This window comes from Acinonyx jubatus, chromosome E1 (genome assembly GCF_027475565.1).
Source record: "Acinonyx jubatus isolate Ajub_Pintada_27869175 chromosome E1, VMU_Ajub_asm_v1.0, whole genome shotgun sequence".
NCBI classification, from domain to species: Eukaryota; Metazoa; Chordata; class Mammalia; order Carnivora; family Felidae; genus Acinonyx; species Acinonyx jubatus.
This window is the reverse complement of record NC_069397.1, coordinates 5,342,769-5,364,882: the sequence shown is the minus strand read 5'-3', so window position 1 is coordinate 5,364,882 and position 22,114 is coordinate 5,342,769. Positions and strand designations below refer to the sequence as shown.

General features: G+C 47.7%; 1 protein-coding gene across 2 annotated transcripts in view; it reads right to left on the bottom strand.

Annotated features, from left to right (window-relative positions):
- The window catches only part of SHISA6 (shisa family member 6), a 279,273-nt gene that overhangs the window by 126,124 nt on the left and 131,035 nt on the right, over positions 1 to 22,114 (bottom strand). Inside the window, exon 3 of one of the 2 annotated variants that reach the window (XM_027047302.2) lies at positions 21,102 to 21,197. The exons of the other annotated variant lie outside the window; for it this stretch is intronic. Coding sequence (XP_026903103.2) covers positions 21,102 to 21,197 — 96 coding nt within the window. The remainder of the gene's footprint in view (positions 1 to 21,101; positions 21,198 to 22,114) is intronic. 2 annotated transcript variants of the gene reach the window in all.

Genomic DNA, 22,114 nt, shown 5'->3' with positions numbered 1-22,114 from the left:
TCTTGGCATCTTCCCATTGACATCACTGCTGGCTCCTTTACGGGGGACTCAGTGCCTGAGAGTCGCAGCCTACAGGTTCCACCCGGAAGTGACACAGCCCATCCTATTCACTAGAGGACCTGGCTTTCCTTCTGTCCTGGTGCAAGAATAATATATCTTTGCTCTCCCAAAGTTTGGCACAACCACATGACAAACGAGGGGAAGCCACATGTACCACATCGGAGTGGAGCACTTAAGAGCTGGTGTGCCATTTTCTCTGCACCTCTTCCCCTCCTGCATGAGCTGAGAAGGACAGTGTTTGAATCGGACAAGGTGACTCAATAAAGAATGTAAAGCTGTGTTCTCTCACAAAGTCTGAAAGGCACAGAATACCTCCCAAGAGGTGAGGGAAAGGGGCCTGGGGCCAGAAAGCACAGAAAACAGCAGTTCTGAGGTCTGCATCTCAAGAACTGTGGGTGTTGACGGGCACATGGAGGTGACCAGGATCAAACAGGTAAGAAACCTCCTGTTTTAATGGAGTTGAGCTGCCAAAGGAACAGGGAGCCTGACACTCTTCAGGACATGAGAGAATCCCTAGGCCTCTGACTCTCTAGGGCAAGCGGGTGGGTGGAGAAGGCTGTCGGGTTTCCAAGGAGGACATATTTCAGACATGGCCAAGGAAGATCATGGAAAATGAGGAACTTGTGGAGGGCTCAGCCATAAGCCGTGGCAAATACTGAACAAGGAAGCCCCTCCAGAAAGCGGAATTGCAGCCTAATCAAGGGCGCCTGGGTGGCTCAGTTGGTTAAGCATCAGGCTCTTGATTTCGGCTCAGGTCATGATCTTGCAGTTCATGGCCTTGGTGCTGACAGTGTGGAGTCTGTTTGGGATTCTCTCTCCCTCTTGCAAAATAAATAAATAAACTAAAAAAAAAAAAAGAACTGCAGCTTAATCAAAGGACATTCCCCAACCCATATCAGGGACCCTCACAATGTCTGCTCAGACAGGTTTCAAAATTGCTAAGGACCAATGGCTATAAAGTGCCCCCTTTCTTCATCCTTCTGAGGGCAGTGTTCATTGTAGATTCGCTGTCCATAGTCCACCATATCAGTGTGCTTGGGGAGAAGCATGGATTTTTAGTTTATAGATCTCTAGAACGACTAAGAACAGTCCTCCGCCTGGGTGGCTCTGTCAGGTAAGTGTCCGACTGTAGCTCCAGATCACAATATCATGGTTCGTGAGTTGAAGCCCACATTGGTTCTGTGCTCACAGCATGAAGCCTCCTTGGGATTCTCTCTCTCCCTCTCTTTTTTTCTGCCCCTACCCTCCTCTCTTTTTCTCACAAAATAAACTTAAAAATAAAAAAATAAAACCGTCCTCTATAGGTCTGGACTTGGATGGGGGTAAAACTCTTGGAGGCTGAAGTTCATGGAAGAAAGCCAGACATATACGCAGTGATAAAGTAAGAGCAGGATTTAAAGTAAGCAGAAAGGTGGGAAACCAAACATTTTCGGTTTCATGGAGGCGAAATAAACACTGTACATTCAGTGAAAGATTGAGTATACCAGCAAGCTACTCATAACAGGGCTGAACTGAGTAGAAAGACAATCAGAATGACTGGGAAGGTGGAGGACACGTAATGCTTAGGAGAATAGAAGAAATTCAGGAAATGGGAGCCACTCTAGGACTCTCAGCCACTCTGAGCAGGAGTCTGGTTTACTGAAAATCATATTGAAGAAGGATTAATCTGGCAATGGACTGTGGGAAGGTGCAGGGCACACACAGAGTGACAGGCAGAGAGTCCAGTTAGGCAGCTATTAAATTGGGAAGGAGCTGACAGAAGTCTTACTGGGGAAATAGACGAATATGAAAGAATCAAAAGATGGGCTGAGGATGAACCAACAGAACAAGGATGGAAGAGGCAGGAGTATGTATCAAAAGAATCGAGCAAAAGTGATGCTCCGGCTCTCGATCTGGGCAGCTAAAAGAACATCATGTCAATGAATTTTCACCAAAAATAGAGTCCGTTTTGCAGGCAAGCGGCAGGTTTGCCATAGGACGTGCTGAGTTTGGGGTGATGGCCCAAAACGCAGGCAGGTCTCTCCCTTTCCCACTTCTAGGGCCACTTCTCTGCTAAGAGGCTTTCATCAGTGAAGTTCATCCAAAAGGCAAGAAGGGCAAGAGAGATGGGCTTTGGGACATTTGGCTACAAGTGTTGTGAGGAGTTGTGCATGTAAGTACATCCTCTAAGGGAAAGTTTTAAGAAAGAGAATAGAGGGTTAGCACAGAGCTTGGAAAATGTTCAGGCCAATGGGGTGATGGAAGGGAAACTATACACAGAAAAGAAGGCAAAGAAGGCACGTTCAAAAGAAACTGTAGTCTACCATCATGAGAGGTGATTTTCAAGTAAGAGAGGTAAGTCCATAGTGGGAACTTCTGGAGAAAAGTCAAAACAAGAAGAATGGAGACTAAGAGAAGTCCTTAGATCTGGAGATTCATTTTGCATCAGGGACCTCTGCCATGGGAGTTTAGGCTAGTTCTTTGCCTGAGAGATCCATCACCATCTGCTACAACCTTCCATGCGGCCCAGCATTCCCAAAGAAGTTGCTCTGATTCCTGTCCTCCTGCATCTATCACTCTAGTAAAATGAGGACGGGGTGATGACATACTTCCATAGTTGTCAGTGACATAATATTCAGTCCTATACGCAATTAGTTGGAATTAATAATCACCAGTTAGGGGTTTCCCATAGTCAGCACCAAAAGTAGGAAGTGACTACCGTATTACACAAGAGGCCGTGCACTGTGGCTGAAGTAACACACTGCTTCACATGGGTAGCTCTCTCCATGCACCTGTATATTCCATGAACCTTGTCCATCTCTGTTGTCTGATGCAATATATATATTAATATATATATAATAATATATATAATTACATAATTATAAATATAATATTATATATTAATATATATATTATATATGTATAAAAGGTTCATCCTGAGAATAAAAACATGGAAAAGTGTCCTGATAGGTCAGAGTACTAACTACACACCAATCAACATGGCAGTCCTCTATAGCATTGTTTCTGGACAAGAAGAAGGTCAAAAGGGAGAGAGAGAGGCTCTTTGGAGACTGGCTGGCAAAAGAGAAAAGAAGCACAGGGATGGGGAATGGGATCCTGTAAAACAAAGGGTAAAACTCTCAATAATAGGGGCACCTGGGTGGCTCAGTTGGTTAAGCCTCCAACTCTTGGTTTCAGCTCAAGTCATGATCTCAGAGAGTTCATGGGTTTGAGCCCCGCATCAGGCTCTATGTTGGCAGTGTGGAGCCTGTCTGGGATTCTCTCTCCCCCTCTCTCTCTCTGCCTCTCTCTCTCTCACTCAAAATAAATAAATAAACTTAAAAAAACTCTCAATAATGAAGCCAATTAGAAAAATTGTACTTTCTACATTAATAGAAAAGGCTACCATTAAAATAGGTATCTTCTACACTGCCCCACATAAAAAAAATGGGATAGAAGAAATATGAATAAATACATACAAATCTTTAAAAAAACAAATGAGAATCCAAACACCTCTACTGATGATAATTTTCTTCCAATCGTACATGAAAGTAAGTATAAAGGAGAAGGCACTGAACACAACATTCTGGAATGAATTAAACAGCCTTAAATACACACTTGTAGTTATAAAGAATTCTTTGAAAGAGAAATTCAAAAATTAAAAATAAACAGCAAAAAAAATTAAAGAGGATTTACTGAAATCCGGAAAGAAATGGAAGAAAAAAGAAAAAAGAAAGACTAAAGCACAAGATGCCTAAAAGAGAACAGGGTCAAAATAAAACATATGAAAGGCATTGAGGAAAGGCAAAAATTGCAGCCATGACAGTGAAATAAACCAAAGAAAGCAATAAGAATTAGAAAGTGAATACACTGGAAGACCGAAAAAACAAAAACAAAAACAAAAACACAGCATACCTATAATTAGGGTACCTTAAGAAGAAAGACAAAACTGGGTAAGAAAACTATTATATAAAAACACAATTATGTAAGCCTTTCTTTAAACCAAAAGATCTGATGGTACATTCCGAACGGCCAAAAGGCACCTGGGTGACGTACTCAGAATGATCATCTGTGATGTCATAGTAAAACTAACGGAAAGCTCAAGGCTTTTAAGCAAAAAGAGCAAATAACTTACAAAATCAGAAGAATCAGACTGTCCTCAGACTTCTCAAAAAATAGCATACAATAGCATGCAAAGGCCACAATGCAACAGTGTTTTCAAAAACGCGAGGAGACAAAGTATAAACCTAGAATTTTACAACCGGTCAAACTTTTCTTTAAGCATCATGGCTATGGAACAAGGAAACCAGAACTTAGGGGATTCTGTATTCATGAGCCCTTCTCAGGCAATCTATTGGGAGATGAATTTCATCCAACCAAGAGATGACTAGGCAAACCTCAGAGGAAAAATAATGATGATCAGAGATGGGGGAGAAAAAAGAGAGAGAGAGAGATTGAGAAAGAGAAAGATTGAGAGAAATCTAAAAGGTTAAAACACAGGTAGGTAAGAGGGTTCATGACAAATGTACAGGTGCTATATGTGACAAAGTAGAAATAAACCAACTAAAATTGGGAGAAGACAGTAGAATATATATACTCATTGTTGTATAGGCAAAAGGCATAAGTTAAAGAATATCAAAAAAAGGGGTGCCTGAGTGGCTCAGTCGGTTAAGCATCCGACTTTGGCTCAGGTCATGATCTTGTGGTTTGTGGGTTGGAGCCCCACGACGGGGTCTGTGCTGACAGCTCAAAGCCTGGAGCCTGCTTCCGATTCTGTGTCTTCCTCTGTCTCTCTCTGCCTCTCCCCAACTCATGTTCTGTCTCTTAAGAACGAATAAATGTTTAAAAAATTTAAAAAAAAAAGAATATCAACCACAGCAAAAAACAAATAAACCAGATGAAAAAGATTAAATTTAAACACATGGGACTAAGGAGCATTGAATGGTAACTATTAGGAAAAGAAAAACAACCCAGAACAAACAAAACAGACAAACAAAACATAATAACAAATACCAAAATTTCAAAAATAAATAGGAAAAAACACATATCTTGTAGAAAAAGTTACTAGTAAGCTACCCTCAAAAGCACTAGGCCCCGATGGTTTTATAAGATAATTATTTCAAATCTTCAAAGACTGGATAGTCCTAATGCTGTTCCAGAGCATTGTTCCAAAGCATTGAAAAGGAAAGAAAGTTCCCAATTCCTTAAAAAACCCAGCAATACTTGCTTTAATAATGCTGATACGAAACATAAAGACAGCACAAGAAAGAAAACAATACGCCACTATCATTCATTAATATTGATACAAAAAATACTAAATGAAACATTCATAAACAAAACCCAATATTAAGAAAATAATATATGACCAGGTGGGATTCATTCTAGGAATGCAAGGTTAAGTCAATGTTAGGAAGTCTATTAATATTATATACCATATTAGTAGATCTAATAGAATAATCATAGATTATATCTCCATCAGTGATGAAAAAGCCTTTGTCATTCAATACCCATTCTTGATTTAAGGAATTGAGGGATATTTTTAACACGAATTAATCTGAATCAGTTATCCATCTATCCATCCATCCATTCATCCATCCATCCATCTTCTATTTACAGACCTTGGTCCTAAAGACAGTATCTTAATGGGAAAGCTCTAGAGCATTTTCTCTAACAGTGAAACAAAGCTAGGATGCCTTCTATCTCCACTAGTATTCAACACTATACTAGTGGTGTTAAGCCAATACAGTCAGATGAGCTAAATCAATTAGAGACACAGGGGTAAAGGAGAAGCAAGATGCATATGATATGCATATGATACGTGTCAATGATAAAAATCTGGAATGTCAATATTAAACATAAGCCAAACAATAAAATAAATCGCTAAGACAGCAGGACATATAATTAACACACAGAAGTCAATGGCCCTCACATGCACAAATATAACCCGTCAGAGGTCATAAAGGTAGAGAAACTGTTGTTACAAACAGCAACCAAAGTGTTCAAACATGTAGAAATAAAGCTAACAACATCTGATCCTGGACCAGGAAAAACATTTTTCTTTTGTTGTGAAGGACATTAGTGATGCATTGAAATAAAAACTGTAGATTAGGTAATGGTATTTCATCAATGTTAATCTTCTGTTTTGATAATCATACTGTGAATATGTAAGAGAATGTTTTTGATTTTAGGAATTACTTACTTATGTATTTAGGGATAGAGGGGCCATCATATCTTCAAATTACTCCCAAATATTAAAAAAAAAACCCTATATATAGGGGCGCCTAGGTGGCTCAGTTGGTTAAGCATCCAACTCTTGATTTCAGCTCAGGTTGTGATCTCACGGTTCATGGGATCGATCCCCACATTGGGCTCTGTGTTGACAGCCTGCTTGGGGTTCTCTCTCTCCCTCTCTCTCTCTCTGCCCCTCCTCTGCTCGTGCTCACTCATGCTTTCTCTCTCTCAAAACAAATAAGTAAACTTTTGGGGTGCCTGGGTGGCTCAGTCTGTTAAGCGTCTGACTTCGGCTCAGGTCATGATCTCATAGTCCATGAGTTCGAGCCCCACATCAGGCTCTGTGCTGACAGCTCAGAGCCTGGAGCCTGCTTCCGATTCTGTGTCTCCCTCTCTCTCTGCCTCTCCCCTGCTCGTGCTCTCTCTGTCTCAAAAATAAATAAAAACATTTAAAAAAATTAAAAAATAAATAAATAAGTAAACTTTAAAAAACCTATATATGTATTTTTAGAAAACATATATATATATATATGATGTTATATTTGTGTCATATGATGTTAACTGTATATGTGACATGTTACATATATCTATTTATCTATCTATGGGGAGATAAAGTAAATGTAATAAAATGTTAAAGTTGGAGAATTTTTAAACTATTTTTGAAATTTTTATGCAAGCCTGAAATCATTTCTAATAAAAACATTTAAAAGCTTAAAAGTCAGTAAAAAGAACGTAATCAGTGGGCCTAATACCAATTATATAAATGATGGTACGAGAGGATGAATTATTAGGCAGCCACTGGTGGGGGCGGGAGGGAAGACTGATGTAGAATGAGATCCCAGCTGTACTAAGTTTGAAAAGCAAGGTGCAAAGTGATGACTATATTGTACTTTTGTATTTAAGAGCACATGATTGCAGTCGTAAAAAGATCTGTGAAACAAAAAATGGAGAAGTATCAATGCCCACAGAGGTCTGAGCGGGCAGAGAACAGCCCTGCAGACGACTCAGGTCACGGGGAGCTACCTTCCCACCTGTCACCCTGTGCTTCAACACACATATATGAGTCCCAGAACATCGGGACTAGAGGGTCTCTTGTTTTGTTTTTGTTTTTGTTTTTTTTAATTTTTGATGTTTACTTATTTTTTGAGAGAGAGAGAGAGTGAGAGAGAGAGAGAGAGACAGAGCGCGAGCGGGAAGGGGGCAGAGAGGGAGACGCAGAATCGGAAGCAGGCTCCAGGATCCGAGCTGTCAGCACGGAGCCTGATGTGGGGCTCGAACCCACAAACCGTGAGATCATGACCTAAGCCAAAGTTGGAGGCTCAACCGACTGAGCCACCTCGGTGCCCCAGGACTAGAAGGTATCTTCGAGAAAAGTTTCCAGGTAGAGAGATGCAACCTGAGAGGGGAAGGAATTTTCCCATACATTCACCTGCAACAACACAGGTCTCCCGACTTCCAGTGTAGTGTTTAAATTCACTCATTCACCCATTTATTCATTCACTCATTCACCGACAATATCCACTGGACACCAACTGTGTGCCAGGCACCGTGTTAGCCACGGGGGACACATGGTAAACACCTCCAGACAAGGTGCCTCATCACATGGTTAGCAGCAAAGACAGGCATCAGGCAAGGCATCGCACAAATTAAAAATAATTTTTTGAAGAGTACGGAAAGGAAATATTAAGGGTGAAATTAGGAACTACGACGGAAGGTCGGATTTCCATTTGATGGCCAAGAAGAGTAACCTGAAGAAGGGAGATTCAAGCAGAGAGCTGAACAATGAGTAGGCTGGTCTAATAAAGACCACAGGGGAAGAACATTCCAGACAGAAGGAACAGTCTGAGCCCAGCTCCTAGGGAGGGAAGAAGAGGAAGGAGCCCGATTCTGACTGAAGTGCAGTGAACAGGTGGGGCTCCAGCAGTAAGCGGGGGCCAGATGGTGCAAGCCTTGAATGCCGCGTGTTTGCTCTGTTCCTGGGTCACATTGTCAACGGAGAGACAGAGGAAGGAAGGAAGGGTATACACACATTGCCGCTTAAGAGTTTTGAACTCAGTGTTTTTATGACTCACAAGTGCCTTTCTGAAGTGTTGGGGTTAATATTTAGGACTCTGGCTCCAGCAGAGAGCCTTTGAGGTTTTGTAAAGCGAAGAGTGACAAGAGGTCTAAGCTTCAGGTTAGGTTAGGTCCATTGGATTAAATCAGGTTAAATTCGGTTACAATAAGGTTGATCACTCTGGCGGCTCAGCAGAGGACAGGACGTGGGGGACAAGCATGAAACTCCATTCAGGGGTCGGGGGGGGGGGGATGTCTTTGAGAGTTGTCTAAATGCAAAGGGAGGCAGTAATGGACCAGGATGCTGGATTAAGCAAGTAGTGAGCAAGGTCAGGAGACCGGAACGGAACGGAATGGTAATGCACTTGGATGTGGGTGGTGAGGGAGGAAAGATACCAAGGACAGCAGCAGGATTCTGCCTGAGCCCCGAAGCAGCCAGAGGGGCCACGGGCTGAGGGCCCCTTGCTTTCATCTGCACAAACATAAGTTTCTGTCAAACCTGTCGCGCGATTCAATCAGGGCGCAGCTGGTGTCCATCCCATCGGCCCCATCCATTTCAGTTGAATGGATTCAGGGTCTGGGCATCTGCGTTCAAGTGCTCTTAGTGAAAAAAAAAAAAACCAGAAAACCATTATGCTCCCCCAGAATTACTCTCCCAGGGTAAAAGACACAGGATTCATTGGGAAGCATGATGATGATAACAGGAGTCTGACATCCATCCTATTCAAGGAATGAATACTTGATGAGCTCTGGCCCCCGTGAGCCCGATTGCACATTTATGCATCGCTGGTGGAAGGGCCTTCAGGTACGAACCCTGAACCATCTGCTGTTAACCTCAAGAAATAAAATCACCTCCCTCCAGCATCAGGCCCATATCCCGAGGGTCTTTACGCATATAGAGCATGTAGAGGTGGGCAGGAAAACAGGTCACTCTGAGAACACTCGGGGGCATTCAGAGAACAAAGGGCCTTCTGAATCTTCAATGCTCTGGCTTGCTTGAGGAAACTGAGGCCTGACACAGAAAAAACTAAGTCAGAAAAACCACAGGTAAGGGGGTAATTGAGTCTCCACAGAACACCGGCTCCATGAGCCCACCCGATGCCTTTTCAGCCTTGCGGTCAGCTGCGCCAGGATCAACGCCTGGAGGACACGCTTGGTGGGGGGACATAGAGGCAGGGAGTTGCCCCTAAGTTGGCTGTGTCCACCTCTGCCCAGGGAGAAGGAGTCTACCTCTCGCAGGGACCTGCCTGGTGTGTGCCTGGTTTAGGTTTGTTCTCAAAGGCAGGAGGGGAGTAGAAAAGCACAGGAGAAGGTAGAGAGTGGTAACCAGCTAGAATTCTGACCTCAGCCTCTATTTTGTCCTCCTCTGCCCTGGGAGGATTTAGGACACTGCCTCCAACCCACCTTTCCAGGGTCATTTCCAGCTGCCTCCTACAGGCGTCCCGTGGCCCCATCACTTCCCTGTACCCCAGCAAAGGGGGTCCTATGTCCCATCCCTTTGGCCTTTCCCTTCTCCGTGTCTTTGTTCCCAAGGCATCCCCACCCACAATGCCCAACCTGCCCCACTCCTGTCACATTCTTCCTGCCCTTCAAGGGCTACCTCGCGTTCTCCACGAGGGCCATTTTAGGTCTCCTCCACTCGGAGAAAAGGCTTTCCTTCTTTAAATCCTCCCCCACATTCCTCAGGATAGATTTTATGGCACTTCCCTTTTGTCTGGCAGGGAAGATACCTCAGGAAGCCTGGCATTGTTTTTCTCATCCTCGCTCAACCCATAGTTAAGTTCCCCTGAATTGGACAGATCCCTGTGATTCCGACATCTGGGACAGGCCACTCAGGTCTTAGGAGGTCTCTCTGCATCCCTGTTCAGAGCTCAGGTACTCCTCTTAGGGAGGAACTCTTTCCCTCCCCAGATGCAAGACACCGTGGCATTCGGTATGCAGCAACTTCACGGCTAACGAATCTCAGAAATGGAGGTGACTTTGAAGACCATGTGGGGGACTGCACTTAAAGCCTTCCAGGGTAGTGCTGCTCAAACTTTCGGGTGCATGTGAATCGCCCGGAGATCTTGCTAACATGCAGATTCTAGAATCAGTAGGTTCGGGCTGCAGCCCAAGAGTCTGCATTTCGAACCAGCTCCCAGGGGATGCCCACATGCTGATGCCAGGATTACCCCTTGAACAGTAAAGTTCTCCAGCATCTTAAGCTACCACTGCTTGGTACTTTGCACTCTGGCACATGTTATCTCGTGCCACCTGCACAGCAGCCCTGCATGGTAGGAGGTACTAATATCTTATGGATAATAAGATGGATGTCACAAAAGTCAAGGTCACATGGCTAGCATGGGACAGAACCAGGAGTAAAGGAACCCGTCTGACTCCAGCGACTCTCTCCTTCTCGGCACGTTCCTTCTTCCATAATTATCTAATGAGGGAAGTTTACATCACTGTCTGGAGGGCAGGAAGACCGAGGCTGAGGCCATGACTCCAGGCAGGAAGGGCTGGGATACCCTTATCCTGCCTCATCCATGATCTATCTGCACAGAAGTGGAGTCCCAGAGTTATATGGTTATGTTCCAGAGAATGGTGTCCTGAGAACTGAGATCATCAGGATTCCGTCCCACTTCGGGGCCGCCATGAAATACTGGCAACCGTTCTTTGAGAGGCCACCTCCTGGCCACAGACTCCTGCTGGCGTAGGGGTGACCCAGCACTTTCCCGGACTTGAGAGCCCCATCAGCTAAGCTGTCCGGGTTCAGGAGACTCTTGGCAGTGAGCAGCAGAGAACGAGAGGAAGCCAACTGCCAACGGCTGGCTCCTGAGAAGGGAAGATTCCCAAGGTGGATGACCAGTCAGTGCCAAGCCCAATGCCAGGAAGAGGCTGCGCTGGCCACAAACCTGCCCCTGGGGCCAACTTGAGCCATGGGTCATGGCAAGAGGAAACTCAGATTTGGCATTAGCAAGAGATTAGAAAATAAGAAGAATGCAGCCCAGAGCTGGTAGAACTCTGAGCACACCAGCCTCTGGGAATACCAAAGAGCTTGATCCTCTCTCCTCTCCCAATGGGGACTTAAAGACACACCAAGATTCAGGGTGCTGAAGGCTTTCTTTGGGCCTCCCCTCCCGCCTGAGCAGAAAAGGAGTCAGGCTGGCAGAAGCTGAGGAGCGATGCTTCACTGATTTCAATGTGCCAACAAGACATCCCTTTTGCCTCACTGCCGGAGACATCCATCTGGGTTACTCCTCTTTTGAGTAGAAGATACATGTACCCTGTAGGCGAGTTGAAATTTCCCAAGGCACCATAGTGTACTGGCTAGCACTCTGGACTCTGAAATTTCCCAAGGCAACTTCCCAGTGCATCCTGACCCCTCCTTTGCCCTGTACTATCTCTCCTCTCCTCACATCAGCCCAGAGGATTGTTCCAGCATGGCCCAGTAGCCTCTGTGGGCCCGTGGCAGTGGGCCCACAGACAAGCCTTAAATAGGGACATGTATGGTCCAGGACTCAGCAAAGATCTGATGAATGGGGATTGTTCTCAACACCATGATTTGCTGAGGCAGTGTGGGTTGGGTGACGACTTAGATGCCACGTCGCCTGCCCGTGTGTGCCATTTTGACCCAAGCACTGCCCTTAGAACACGGTGAACCTGAGAGGATGGCCAAGTTATGAATCGGCTTCCTCAGGGCCTCAAAGTGGGTCTCTCATGGAGAGTAGGGTGGGCCTACCTTAGAAGTGGACCCTTGGATGGCTCAGAAAGTTGGCTCTGATGGGTATCGTGTTCCTCAGCATCCTCTGCAAGGTTTAACTGCTACCAAAACTAACCTAGGTGACGACAGAGTCCTCAGTAAGACTGAGGAGGGACATAGCACCCTTTCTGCTTCTTGGAGGTGGGGGGGGGGCAGTCATGGGTGTTCTTGTTTGCAGGACCAACTTAGGAAAGAGCAAATTGTGGAACAGCTGCCTTTAACCAAAATGGCTGAACTCACAAATGGAAGTATCCAACTGAGAGCTTTCAAAGGTCCTGCCCTGGGTTTTGTTCCGCCTTATTTCTTCCTGTTTGAAGAGCAGTGATGCTGAGAAATGGATTCACCGTTCACGCACATCCGCCTTTGCTTCTGACGCAGTCCATTTTAACCAATTAACCACCGCATGAGGTTGACTCAATTCTAAGAAAACAGGGAACCACACTGATACCCCATATTCTCCTGAGTGGGAGGCTCAGGGACAGCCTATGCGTGCTGGCCTGAATCATGGGAAAGACCACTGACTAAGGCTGAGCACACAGAGTCAAAGCCTGGTTCCCGGGATTCAGCCATTAATCAGGAGCGAGAGCATACCAAGGGAGCTGTCCCATGGCGCAGATCGGAGCGATCCGGAGACAGCTGGGATCTGTGGTGCCCCCAGCCCAGAACCCAAGAGTTCCTCCCTGTTCTTCCCGCCCACCCTGACCTATGGAGAAGTCCAGGCAAGGATGTTCCCAGGTGGCACAGGCTTCTCAGAGGCCAATCTCAGGCCAGCCAGACCCAGCCTTCCCTCTCCCCTGCTACTGCACTTTCCCCGGCTCTCTGTTGCCCTGGAGACCAGATGCCTTCTGAGCTCTGTGCTTTATCTGGAGCCCAGCCTTCGAACACCTTGGGTTTAGAGAAGCCCACTCACTCCCCTGGCTCCCAGAGTGTGAAAATGACTACGCTGGTTTTTTTTAGCCAAATGGTTCGGGGGTCCCCTGGCCACAATCCACAGGATGGTCTGCAGCCTCTTGCTCAAACCGTGGGGGTGGGGGGCGTGGCCTGCCCACCCATTCTTTCTTTTCTAGAAGAGGAGACCTCATTTCGAACCCTGTATGCCAGCCGTGGTGGCACCTGACAAACAGGCTGGTGGGAGAAGTGAGCACAGGGTCAGGGCCGCGTGAGGCTCAGCCCCGCCATGGGGCTCGGGCCAGGATGGACGGAAGGCAGCCGAGGAGGACAGTTCTGGGTGGGCCTGAAGAAGTAGTTCCCTGACCTCAGTGTTGATTGGCTTCTCCGCTATATTCAGGACCCACTCCCACGTTACCCCTTGGACCTTGTCATTACCAAAAGCTCTGCCCCCTCTCACACTTCACCTCCCAGCCACCACGCTGACCACAAGGCTCCAGTCCTCGCTTTCCCCTGCCCTGGCTTCCTATTCCTGGTAGAATGTTGACCCAGACTCCTCACTGGCTAACACCTGTCCACACGGGTCCCTGTGAGGACCCACCTCCGGCCTCATCCCCTGCTCAGGGGGCACATGCCACCAGTCCGGCACCCTCCCTCTGGATTGCTGCTCCTCGTCCTTAGATCGGGGGACCTGAGCCTCTGTGGGACTCGGCCAGGGCTACCCATGCCACGGCCCTCCCTGCTGAGACTCCTGAACTGGTCACTTCCAGCTCTGATCTCAGCACCTGCTCGGACGCCCCCAGCTCTTCTGGACGTAGCGGGTACTCTCCTGCCGTATCCTCTGCCGCAGACCCCACGCCCGGGCTGGCTGGGCGGTGGGGTGGGCCATTTCCAGCCTGGTCCCCAGGGAGCATCGCTTAGACAGAATGAGGAGACCCACTAAGGGTCTTTCCGCAGGCTCTGGAATGGTCAGCTTCTTGCAACTGATCTCCAGGAAGCCCCACGGCCTCTGAGCACCTGGAGGCTGGGCATGGCCAGCTTCAGACAGCAGCCAGCTCACTCTGAGTCTCTGGGCTCTAGAGGTGGGTGTCAAAGATGCTCTGAAGCCACGCTGGCTGGGCCTGCTCGCGTGTCCTCATCAGGGCGACCAAGTGTCTCGTTCCCCTGGGAATGAACTAAGATGGCACCAGTTGGGGCCAACTGAGTTGGTTGACCAACTTCACCCTCACTCGCAGCTGATGACCTTGCCTCTCCAAGTCACCGAGCACCAATGGCATATGTCCACCTGCATGACCCCAGGGCCGTATACTCTCTGCCTCTCATCTGCGGTGGATTTCTCCGGTGGACTTTGCTCCTGGTTGAGACCAGCCCCTCCGCCTACACGGTAGATCCCACTACCAAGGACACCACTTCTGAAACACCCTCCCCCGCCCCACGTCATCGATTGTCCCGTCTCCGCTGGACCATTCCTATCAGCATGTGGATACACTGTGACTTCCCCCGTCTTAAAACAAAACACAACTGTCTTTACATCACGCTCCCTTCCAGCCACCTCCCTCCTTCCTATCCCGTTGCACAACAAAACTCTACAGGGTCGTCCGCACCTGCGGTTTCTTATTCCTCTTCTCCTGTTTTCTTACTTTGAAAACCTTTTACAGCGTTCTGTCATGGGGCATTTCAGACGCATCCCCGAGTAAAGAGGCTGGTGTAACAAACCCAGGTCTTCTCATCACCCGGTCTGCCTCGATTTCGTAGAAGCACAGCCCAGACATCATCCATCCTCTCTTGCCTCCATCAGACACACGTGTGTCTCCTCCATCAGATACACATGTGCCTTCCCCATGGCTGCTCTTGCCAAGCTCACCGACGACCTCCGTGTTCCCAGGGCACATCTAGGAGTCACTGCTCAGGCCTCGGCTCATTGGACCTCTCTGTGTCTTAAACACCTGATCACTGTCCCCCTTGGGAACACCTGCTTTGCTTCCCACTCAATTTCCAAGGCCACACACACTGCCCTGGTTTTCTTGCTTCCAGACTAGTCTCCTCCCTAGGTACCCTCCCCATCTCCCCAGCCTCTCCATATTGGGTGCCCAGCGGCTTCCTCCCGGAGGCTTGCTCGCCTGGAGGCGACACTCTCCCTAGCTGATATCATGCAGTCTCCCAGATTCACGCCCCGGAAACTCCCACATTCACATCCCCAACCTGGATGTCTCTCCTGAACTTGACGTTTCTGCATGGATGATCTGATTAATAAGCATCTAAAACTTAATAGGGAGCCAGACTGAGTTCACATCACCCCGAACCTCTGCCTAAACCTTGTCCCTCCCGGAGACTTCCAGCTTCCTAGTGCTTCAAGCCAAAAACGTTTTGTTTCTCATCTTGCCTAGAATGGTAACCAGATCCTTAAATGGCCCACGGGCCCCATGTGCTCAGGCCCCCGCTCCTGGCTGACCCCACACTCCAGCTCCTTCTGGTCAATCTTCCCAGCTGTTCCCCACAGCCTGGCGGGGGACACATGGCTGTTCCCTTGTCCTGGGAGCCCCCTCCCCACCGCAAATCCAGACGGCTTTGATCCTCTGCCTCCTTCAGTCTGTGCCCAGATGTCATTTTTCTCTGAAGCCTTGTGGATGCTCTTGTATGAACTACAACTCCCTCCCTTTCCCTGCCTTGTCTTGTTCCATAGCTCTTAACTCTATCCGGCATGCTTCATATGTTTACTTCTTTCTAACATCTCACACTGGCATGTAAGATTGTCTGCTGCATCCTCCGTGGCTACGATGATGTCTGGCACGGAGCAGGTGCTCAACGTACGTGCTCACCTGAAGGAACGAATGACCATGAGTGACAGTGTCTGCCTCCTACAAAGGGGCAGTGACTTTGGAGTGCCTACCTTTTAGTAAAGGCTGCAGGGCTCTCTCTCTCTGTCCCAAACACACATACACTCTCCCTCTCTTTCTCTCTCTCTCATGCACACCCACACGCATGCGTGTGCCTATGTGGTTCCTGGCACGGTGGAAAGGCCTGGCGAATATGGAGAAAGAGCAGAGGAGAGAACGCCCAAGTGCAGAAGACAGCCGCCATGCGTATGCGGGCATTGCTACCACCGCGGCCCATAAGGACTCGGCCTGGCATGGCCTGGGACACACAGGCGGAGATCCCTGGAATTAACGATACTGACACGCGGGGGATCCTGGAAAAGAATCTTTCCAGCTCTTTTGATCAGACTCAAAAACAACCAGCCCGACTGAGCTGTTCACCAAAATGCCGACGTGGAACAGGGTCCCCGTAAAGTGTGTTCATTTAGCCAGACCCTGAAAACGTATCTGAGCAGACTGAGCTTCCTTTCTGGAAGGACAGCCCCGGCTAATCCGGTGGCGGTGGCCCACTCTAGGCCCGTCTTTTTTTGGCGTGACTTCCTACCTTGCAAGATGTGTGCCTCTAAAAAGAACAACCATTGGCTATGGAGTGTTTACCACGCGTGTGCGTCCTGTGGAACCACTGCCCATACGCTGCCTTGCCACCCGCCCCCTTCTCCAACAGGTAGGGTGTGTGGTGGCTGGGAGCATAATCTTTGGAAACAGGACTGGATTTGGGATGAGCCAGTACTGACCATGTGACGTTCACTCATGCAAATTACTCAACTGCTCTACTTTGACTTCTCTTTCCCCAGCAAAAGGGGGTAACAAGAGTTCACCCACGGGGTCGTCATGAAGGTGAAAATAAGACGGCATATGTCAGAGTGCCGGAACATTGTTAAGTGTTCAGCAAATAGCCTTTATCATTGGGATTTCACTGTGGCAGCCTCGGAGATGTTGTTTCCCTAAAGACAGCTCTGGGGTCCTGCGTGGGGGTCGGGGAGATCCTATCTAATGAACAGAGGAAAGGTTTTAGGGGGAACTTGGTCTAAACTCATGGTCACTCTGATCCGCATTTTCCTTGGCCTTGACTTCCATTTCTCCTAAGGGATCGGCAGGGAGTAGGTCAAAGGAAGAAATCAGAGCAGCGGGCACATGGAGAAGTAGCTCCTTAGAAGAAGGAGAAAACAGGGGCACCTGGGGGGCTCAGTCAGTTGAGCGTCCAACTTCAGCTCGGGTCATGAGCTCATGGTTTGTGGCATCGAGCCCCGCGTCGGGCTCTGCGCTAACGGCACGGAGCCTGCCTGAGATTCTCTCTCTCCCTCTCTCTCTCTCTGCCCTCCCCCTCTCAAAATAAATAAACTTCAAAGAAAAGAGGGAGAAGAAGAAGAAAGGGAAGAGTGAGAATTATAAAAGGCAGAGCACAGTCAGGCAGTTAGAAAGTCCTGAAAAGGGGCATCAGTACAGAGTGTGGTACCTGTGAGCCCAAGGCGGTGCTATGCCCCCTAGGAGGTTGACCAATGACTGCATGGTCCCCTAGGGGTCTCCTAACAGGACAGAGATGGAACAGGGGATTTTGGCGGTTATGAAGCCCCCAAGGCCAGATTTCCATTTCTTCTGATGTCTCACCTTTACAAGCCCATTAGCCAAAAAACATCCCCTTGTTTAGGCTTTGTCTCAGAGGGTTTCATTCCCTGTGCACCTATGGATCTCATTCTACAATAGCATCCCCAACCCCCAACTCTCTGAATTTGGAGGAGCGGCCACCGAAGCTAGAGGGCACTTCTCTCTCCACGATGCCTCTGGGGCCTTTGACATGGCAGACAGGACTGGAGGCATCCGAGCTTCCAAAGAAGGTTCCAGACACCGTTTGGAATGGCGATGGTCAATGCATGATTCTCAGATAATCAGAATCTGATAGAAATACCTGTGCAGTTCAGTGATGCAGGTTGGTAGTGCGATGGTATTACCTTCTAAAGCAGGAGTTAGCTACCCCATCAGTTCTGAGCGTCACAGCGGGGCCACACGGCAGCCGGGTGCCATCAGAAGGCCTAATGCCAATGTAGTAGGAAGAAGGGAAAGCGGGAATTAAGGAAAAGGTCCCCAGCAGGCCGTAGGGGTGAAGCAAAAAGAAATAAAGAGAAAAAGAAAAAGAAAGGAATGAAACATACATGATATACAATTTGGAGTGGCTACCTTCCCATGGGGCATTAATATGGCACCACTTGCCTTATGGGCACCACTCAGAGCCGAGCTTGGGGTTGCTCTGCTGGAAGGGAGCATGAAGCTTGGCCCTTTTCCAGAGACCCAGGCTGTGTGCAAAGAAAGAGTCCCGATATCAGAAGGGGGGACTCTGTTTCCTCAGCTCCTCCCCGAGCCCCAGTCTCTTTGCTCATGAAACTTTAATTGTTTTCTCAATTGGAAAATACACGCAGGGTACATTCCTGGAGAGAGGAGGTTTCAGAGGCCTTGATGGAAGGGAACGGAAGAGAGGATCTGGTAAGGGTGTGGCTGGGGGACCTGCCACGTATGCAGAGGGAGAGACGCAGGCAAGCTAAGATCAGGGCGAGCAACCAGCGTCAGCAAAGCCCCACACCCATGACAGGGTACAGTCTCCCCGGTGACTGAAACCCAAAGGACAGACAGGGATAGAGAATCCCCTTTACGCTGCAGCTTTGTGTCCCCTGCCTGATGAACGCATGGTCTGGCTGCGGCCCCATGTCCCCCACTCTCGTCCTTTTCTATCCTGCTTCGTTCAGGATACAACCCCCCCTTGTATTTCTTGACACCCCAACAAAGCTTCTACCTCAGAGCCTTCCTGCTGCCTCTGCCTGGGATGAGGGTCTCTGCCCAATTACCCCCTTACCCAAGCTGCTTCCTGCTGCGCGGCCTTCGGTTTTCCCCCTGCTCTTAATCATCGAGAATTTATTTTGTCTGCTTCGCCCAACGGAACAGGAGTTTTCACAAAAGCAGATTCCGTTTCATCGACTTCTGAATATTGCTTAGCACATGGCGAGCCTCATGAAATATTTATTTGTTGAATGAATGTATGAGCCCCAAGCCATAACATTATATACATATAATATATATATATATATAACATTTATATATATATAGTTTATATATATATAGTTTTATACAGTATTTATATTTATAATATATAAGTAACATTTATAACATTTATATATAGATAGTTTATATATATAGTTTTTATATAATATTTATATCTATATATAAATATATTAAACACTTATATATACATAAATAGTTCTTTTGATGAGCTGACATTTCAGGTTAGACCACCTACAAGGGATAGGGGTAAGGGTGGGAAACCACTGCAGCTGAAAAGCCTTGGTAAGAGTTGCCGTGTTCTGTTGGAAAAACTCAGATTTGGGGGCACCTGGGTGGCTCAGTCGGTTAAGCGTCCGACTTCGGCTCAGGTCGTGATCTCTCACAGCTCGTGGGTTCGAGCTCCGCGTTGGGCTCTGTGCTGACAGCTCAGAGCCTGGAGCCTGTTTCGGATTCTGTCTCTGTGTCTCTCTGCCCCTCCCCTGCTCACACCCTGTCTCTCTCTCTCTCTCTAATATAAATAAACGTTAAGAAAAAGAAAGAAAGAAAAATTCATATTTGTAGCTTTGAGGTAGGAATGCAGTAGTCAACCCCCAAAATGGCCCCCACAGATCCCTGTGTGGCTCCCCCCCCACCCCGCCATCTATAATAAAGCTGACTTGTGTAAGCAAGAAGATATTGAGAAGATGACAGAATGTAACCCACAGGCTTGGTGTCATAATAGACACGCGGACTTCTTTCTTTCTTTTTCTTGGATCGCCCGCTCTGGGGAAGCCCGGCCACCATGTTGTCAGGACACACAAGGTAGCCCATGGAGAGAACGTCATGGGGAGGAACTGAGGCCTCCTGCCAACAGCCAGTGCGATGTGCATGAACGATTCTGGAAGCAGGTCCTTCCACCCCGGTCAAGCTTTCGGATGAGGTAGCCCCTTGCTGCAATGTCGCCAGGAACCTCGTGAGAGACGCCCACCCCAGAAGCATTCAGTTCAGCTGCCCCCGAATTCGGGACCCGCTGAAGCTACGGGACATGATATGTGTTTGCTATTGTCTTAAAACGCTACATTTCAGATGTGTTCGTTTCACAGCGATAGGTAATTATCGCCAAGCAGATGACGTGGGGGCTGGCCGTCCTAGGTTTGAGCCGATATGGGTAGGACTGGGATGATGTCTTTCATCCGTTAACCGTGCAGCCCCACCGCCCTTCTGGTCCCCGTTTGATTCTGCGACTTTGAGTAGCCACAAATGCCACCTGTATCCTCAATAAACTTTATTTAGACACAAAGAGACACAACAGAAAATACATACACAGATACAGATTTGTTTGTTTGGTTTTTTTTTTTTTCTCTACAGGGTGAACAAACATCACACAGGGAATTTAAAAAGTCGTTGCATGGAATGTACGAAAAACTCGCGAAGTTCCTTGTTCGCTCACACTTAAAAGAGACACATATTGCGGAGGAAGACAGGGATCGTTCCATCCCTACAACAGAATTCACAGTTGGTCTATAACAGTACACAGGTGTCAGGAAGGTAATCGGAGGAGTCAGGGATTCAGTTATTTGATAGGACAGAATGCTCACAACACTAGGAGGGCTCTGTTTACACAAAAGACAGAATCGAGGACTCCATACACCCCCCCCTCCCACCCCCGGACAGATGCTCTGCAAGCTGTTGGCTAGGTCATAAAGCAGCTCAGCAGAAATGCCACGGTAGCGTTCCTCTGGAGGTCGGAAGGGCTGCGTGACCTCTACCTTTGTGTCCACACCACAGAGAGATTGTGTACAGAGACACATGTAGGACACAGCAACTCTCGCCATGCACGCTGGCTTAGAAACCCACGGTGCGGACCGTTGACATACATCGGTTTATAAAATGTGGCTTTAAAAAGGAAAAGGAGGAAGAACCAAGAGGAGAACACGCTTCGCATCTGCCGGCAAGGTTTCTCGCCACTCTGCCTGCGTTCCCTCCCGCCGGGGGGACGGGGCAGGGGCGGGCTGGGGGGGGGTCGTCTCTTGCAAGTCTGTGGGCCCTCTAAAAGTCATACCTGGGACCTGCCTTCCCGTCAGAAGCCACATATGTCACCAGGCCACGCTGCAAGGGGAACCCCCCTCGACTTATTCCTGTCCCGGAACGTTAGCCTCCTCCAACGTCACCTTCCCATTTCAGCTCGGGGCTCCCCTAGGCAACCTCTGTATTTTAGTAAAAAATGGTTTCCACTGTACCCTTCGTGTGTCCTCTTCCTAACGTGACAAATCCAGATGAGATGAAGTTATGGAGATCGGGTCCTCCACTTCGGTGGGTATCCTTCCCATAATGTCCTGCAAGAAGACGGGGCACAGTTACCTGGTGCACCCATGGGCACCCGTCGCTGCAGCTCCCCCAGAGGCAGTGAGGAAGTTCATTTCCGAGCCAGCAGCTGAGTCAGAAGGTAGCAGCCGTCAAGGAGAAATACGTATATCATTTTATAAACACATATATAATGTAATATATATACCGTGTATATAAAAAGTATATAGATCAAGTATATATACACGTAGGTGTGTATATATATACACACGCGTGTACATATATACATACAATTGTGTATATACACATATATATGTATATTATATGTGTATATACACATATAAGTGTGTGTGTGTACATATATATATATATATATATATATGTACACACACAACTGTACAACAAAGACAACAATTCTGGGAAGGTTACATGGAAAACAGAGTGGGGGGGAAAGGAACAGGTGGCTAGATTTTGGCATTTCTGACCGAGCGCACCAGAACATCAGTCTATTTGCCCGACCATCGTCACCTCTGTCCCAGCTTCCCTCTTTCTCCATCTCGCCTTAGTCATTGGCTTCCTCTCTTTCCGAAGCATGGGGGCATGGGTCTGTCTGGTGGGGACAGCTCTCTGTATGTGCCTCTGCTTGTAAGTCCCATCCCATCCTAAGGAACTACAGTCTCACGGCTTAGGAGAGATCCAGAATGGTGGTTGTAAAACACTGGGAAAATATTTACTGCTTTCCCCTCTTGACTTTTCTGCAATAAGATCTTATTCTGTGCCAGCCCCACGTGCCCATCCACCTGCGGGGCTGGACCGAGGGAAGGTCGGGGCGGGCTCAGACCCTGGGAGAAGAAATCCACAGGGAAAGAGAGATACGTTCCTCTTCTGACATTCAAAACACGATTTCACAAATGTTCTTGAAACGCAGGTGTTGTAAAGAAAGAAAGGA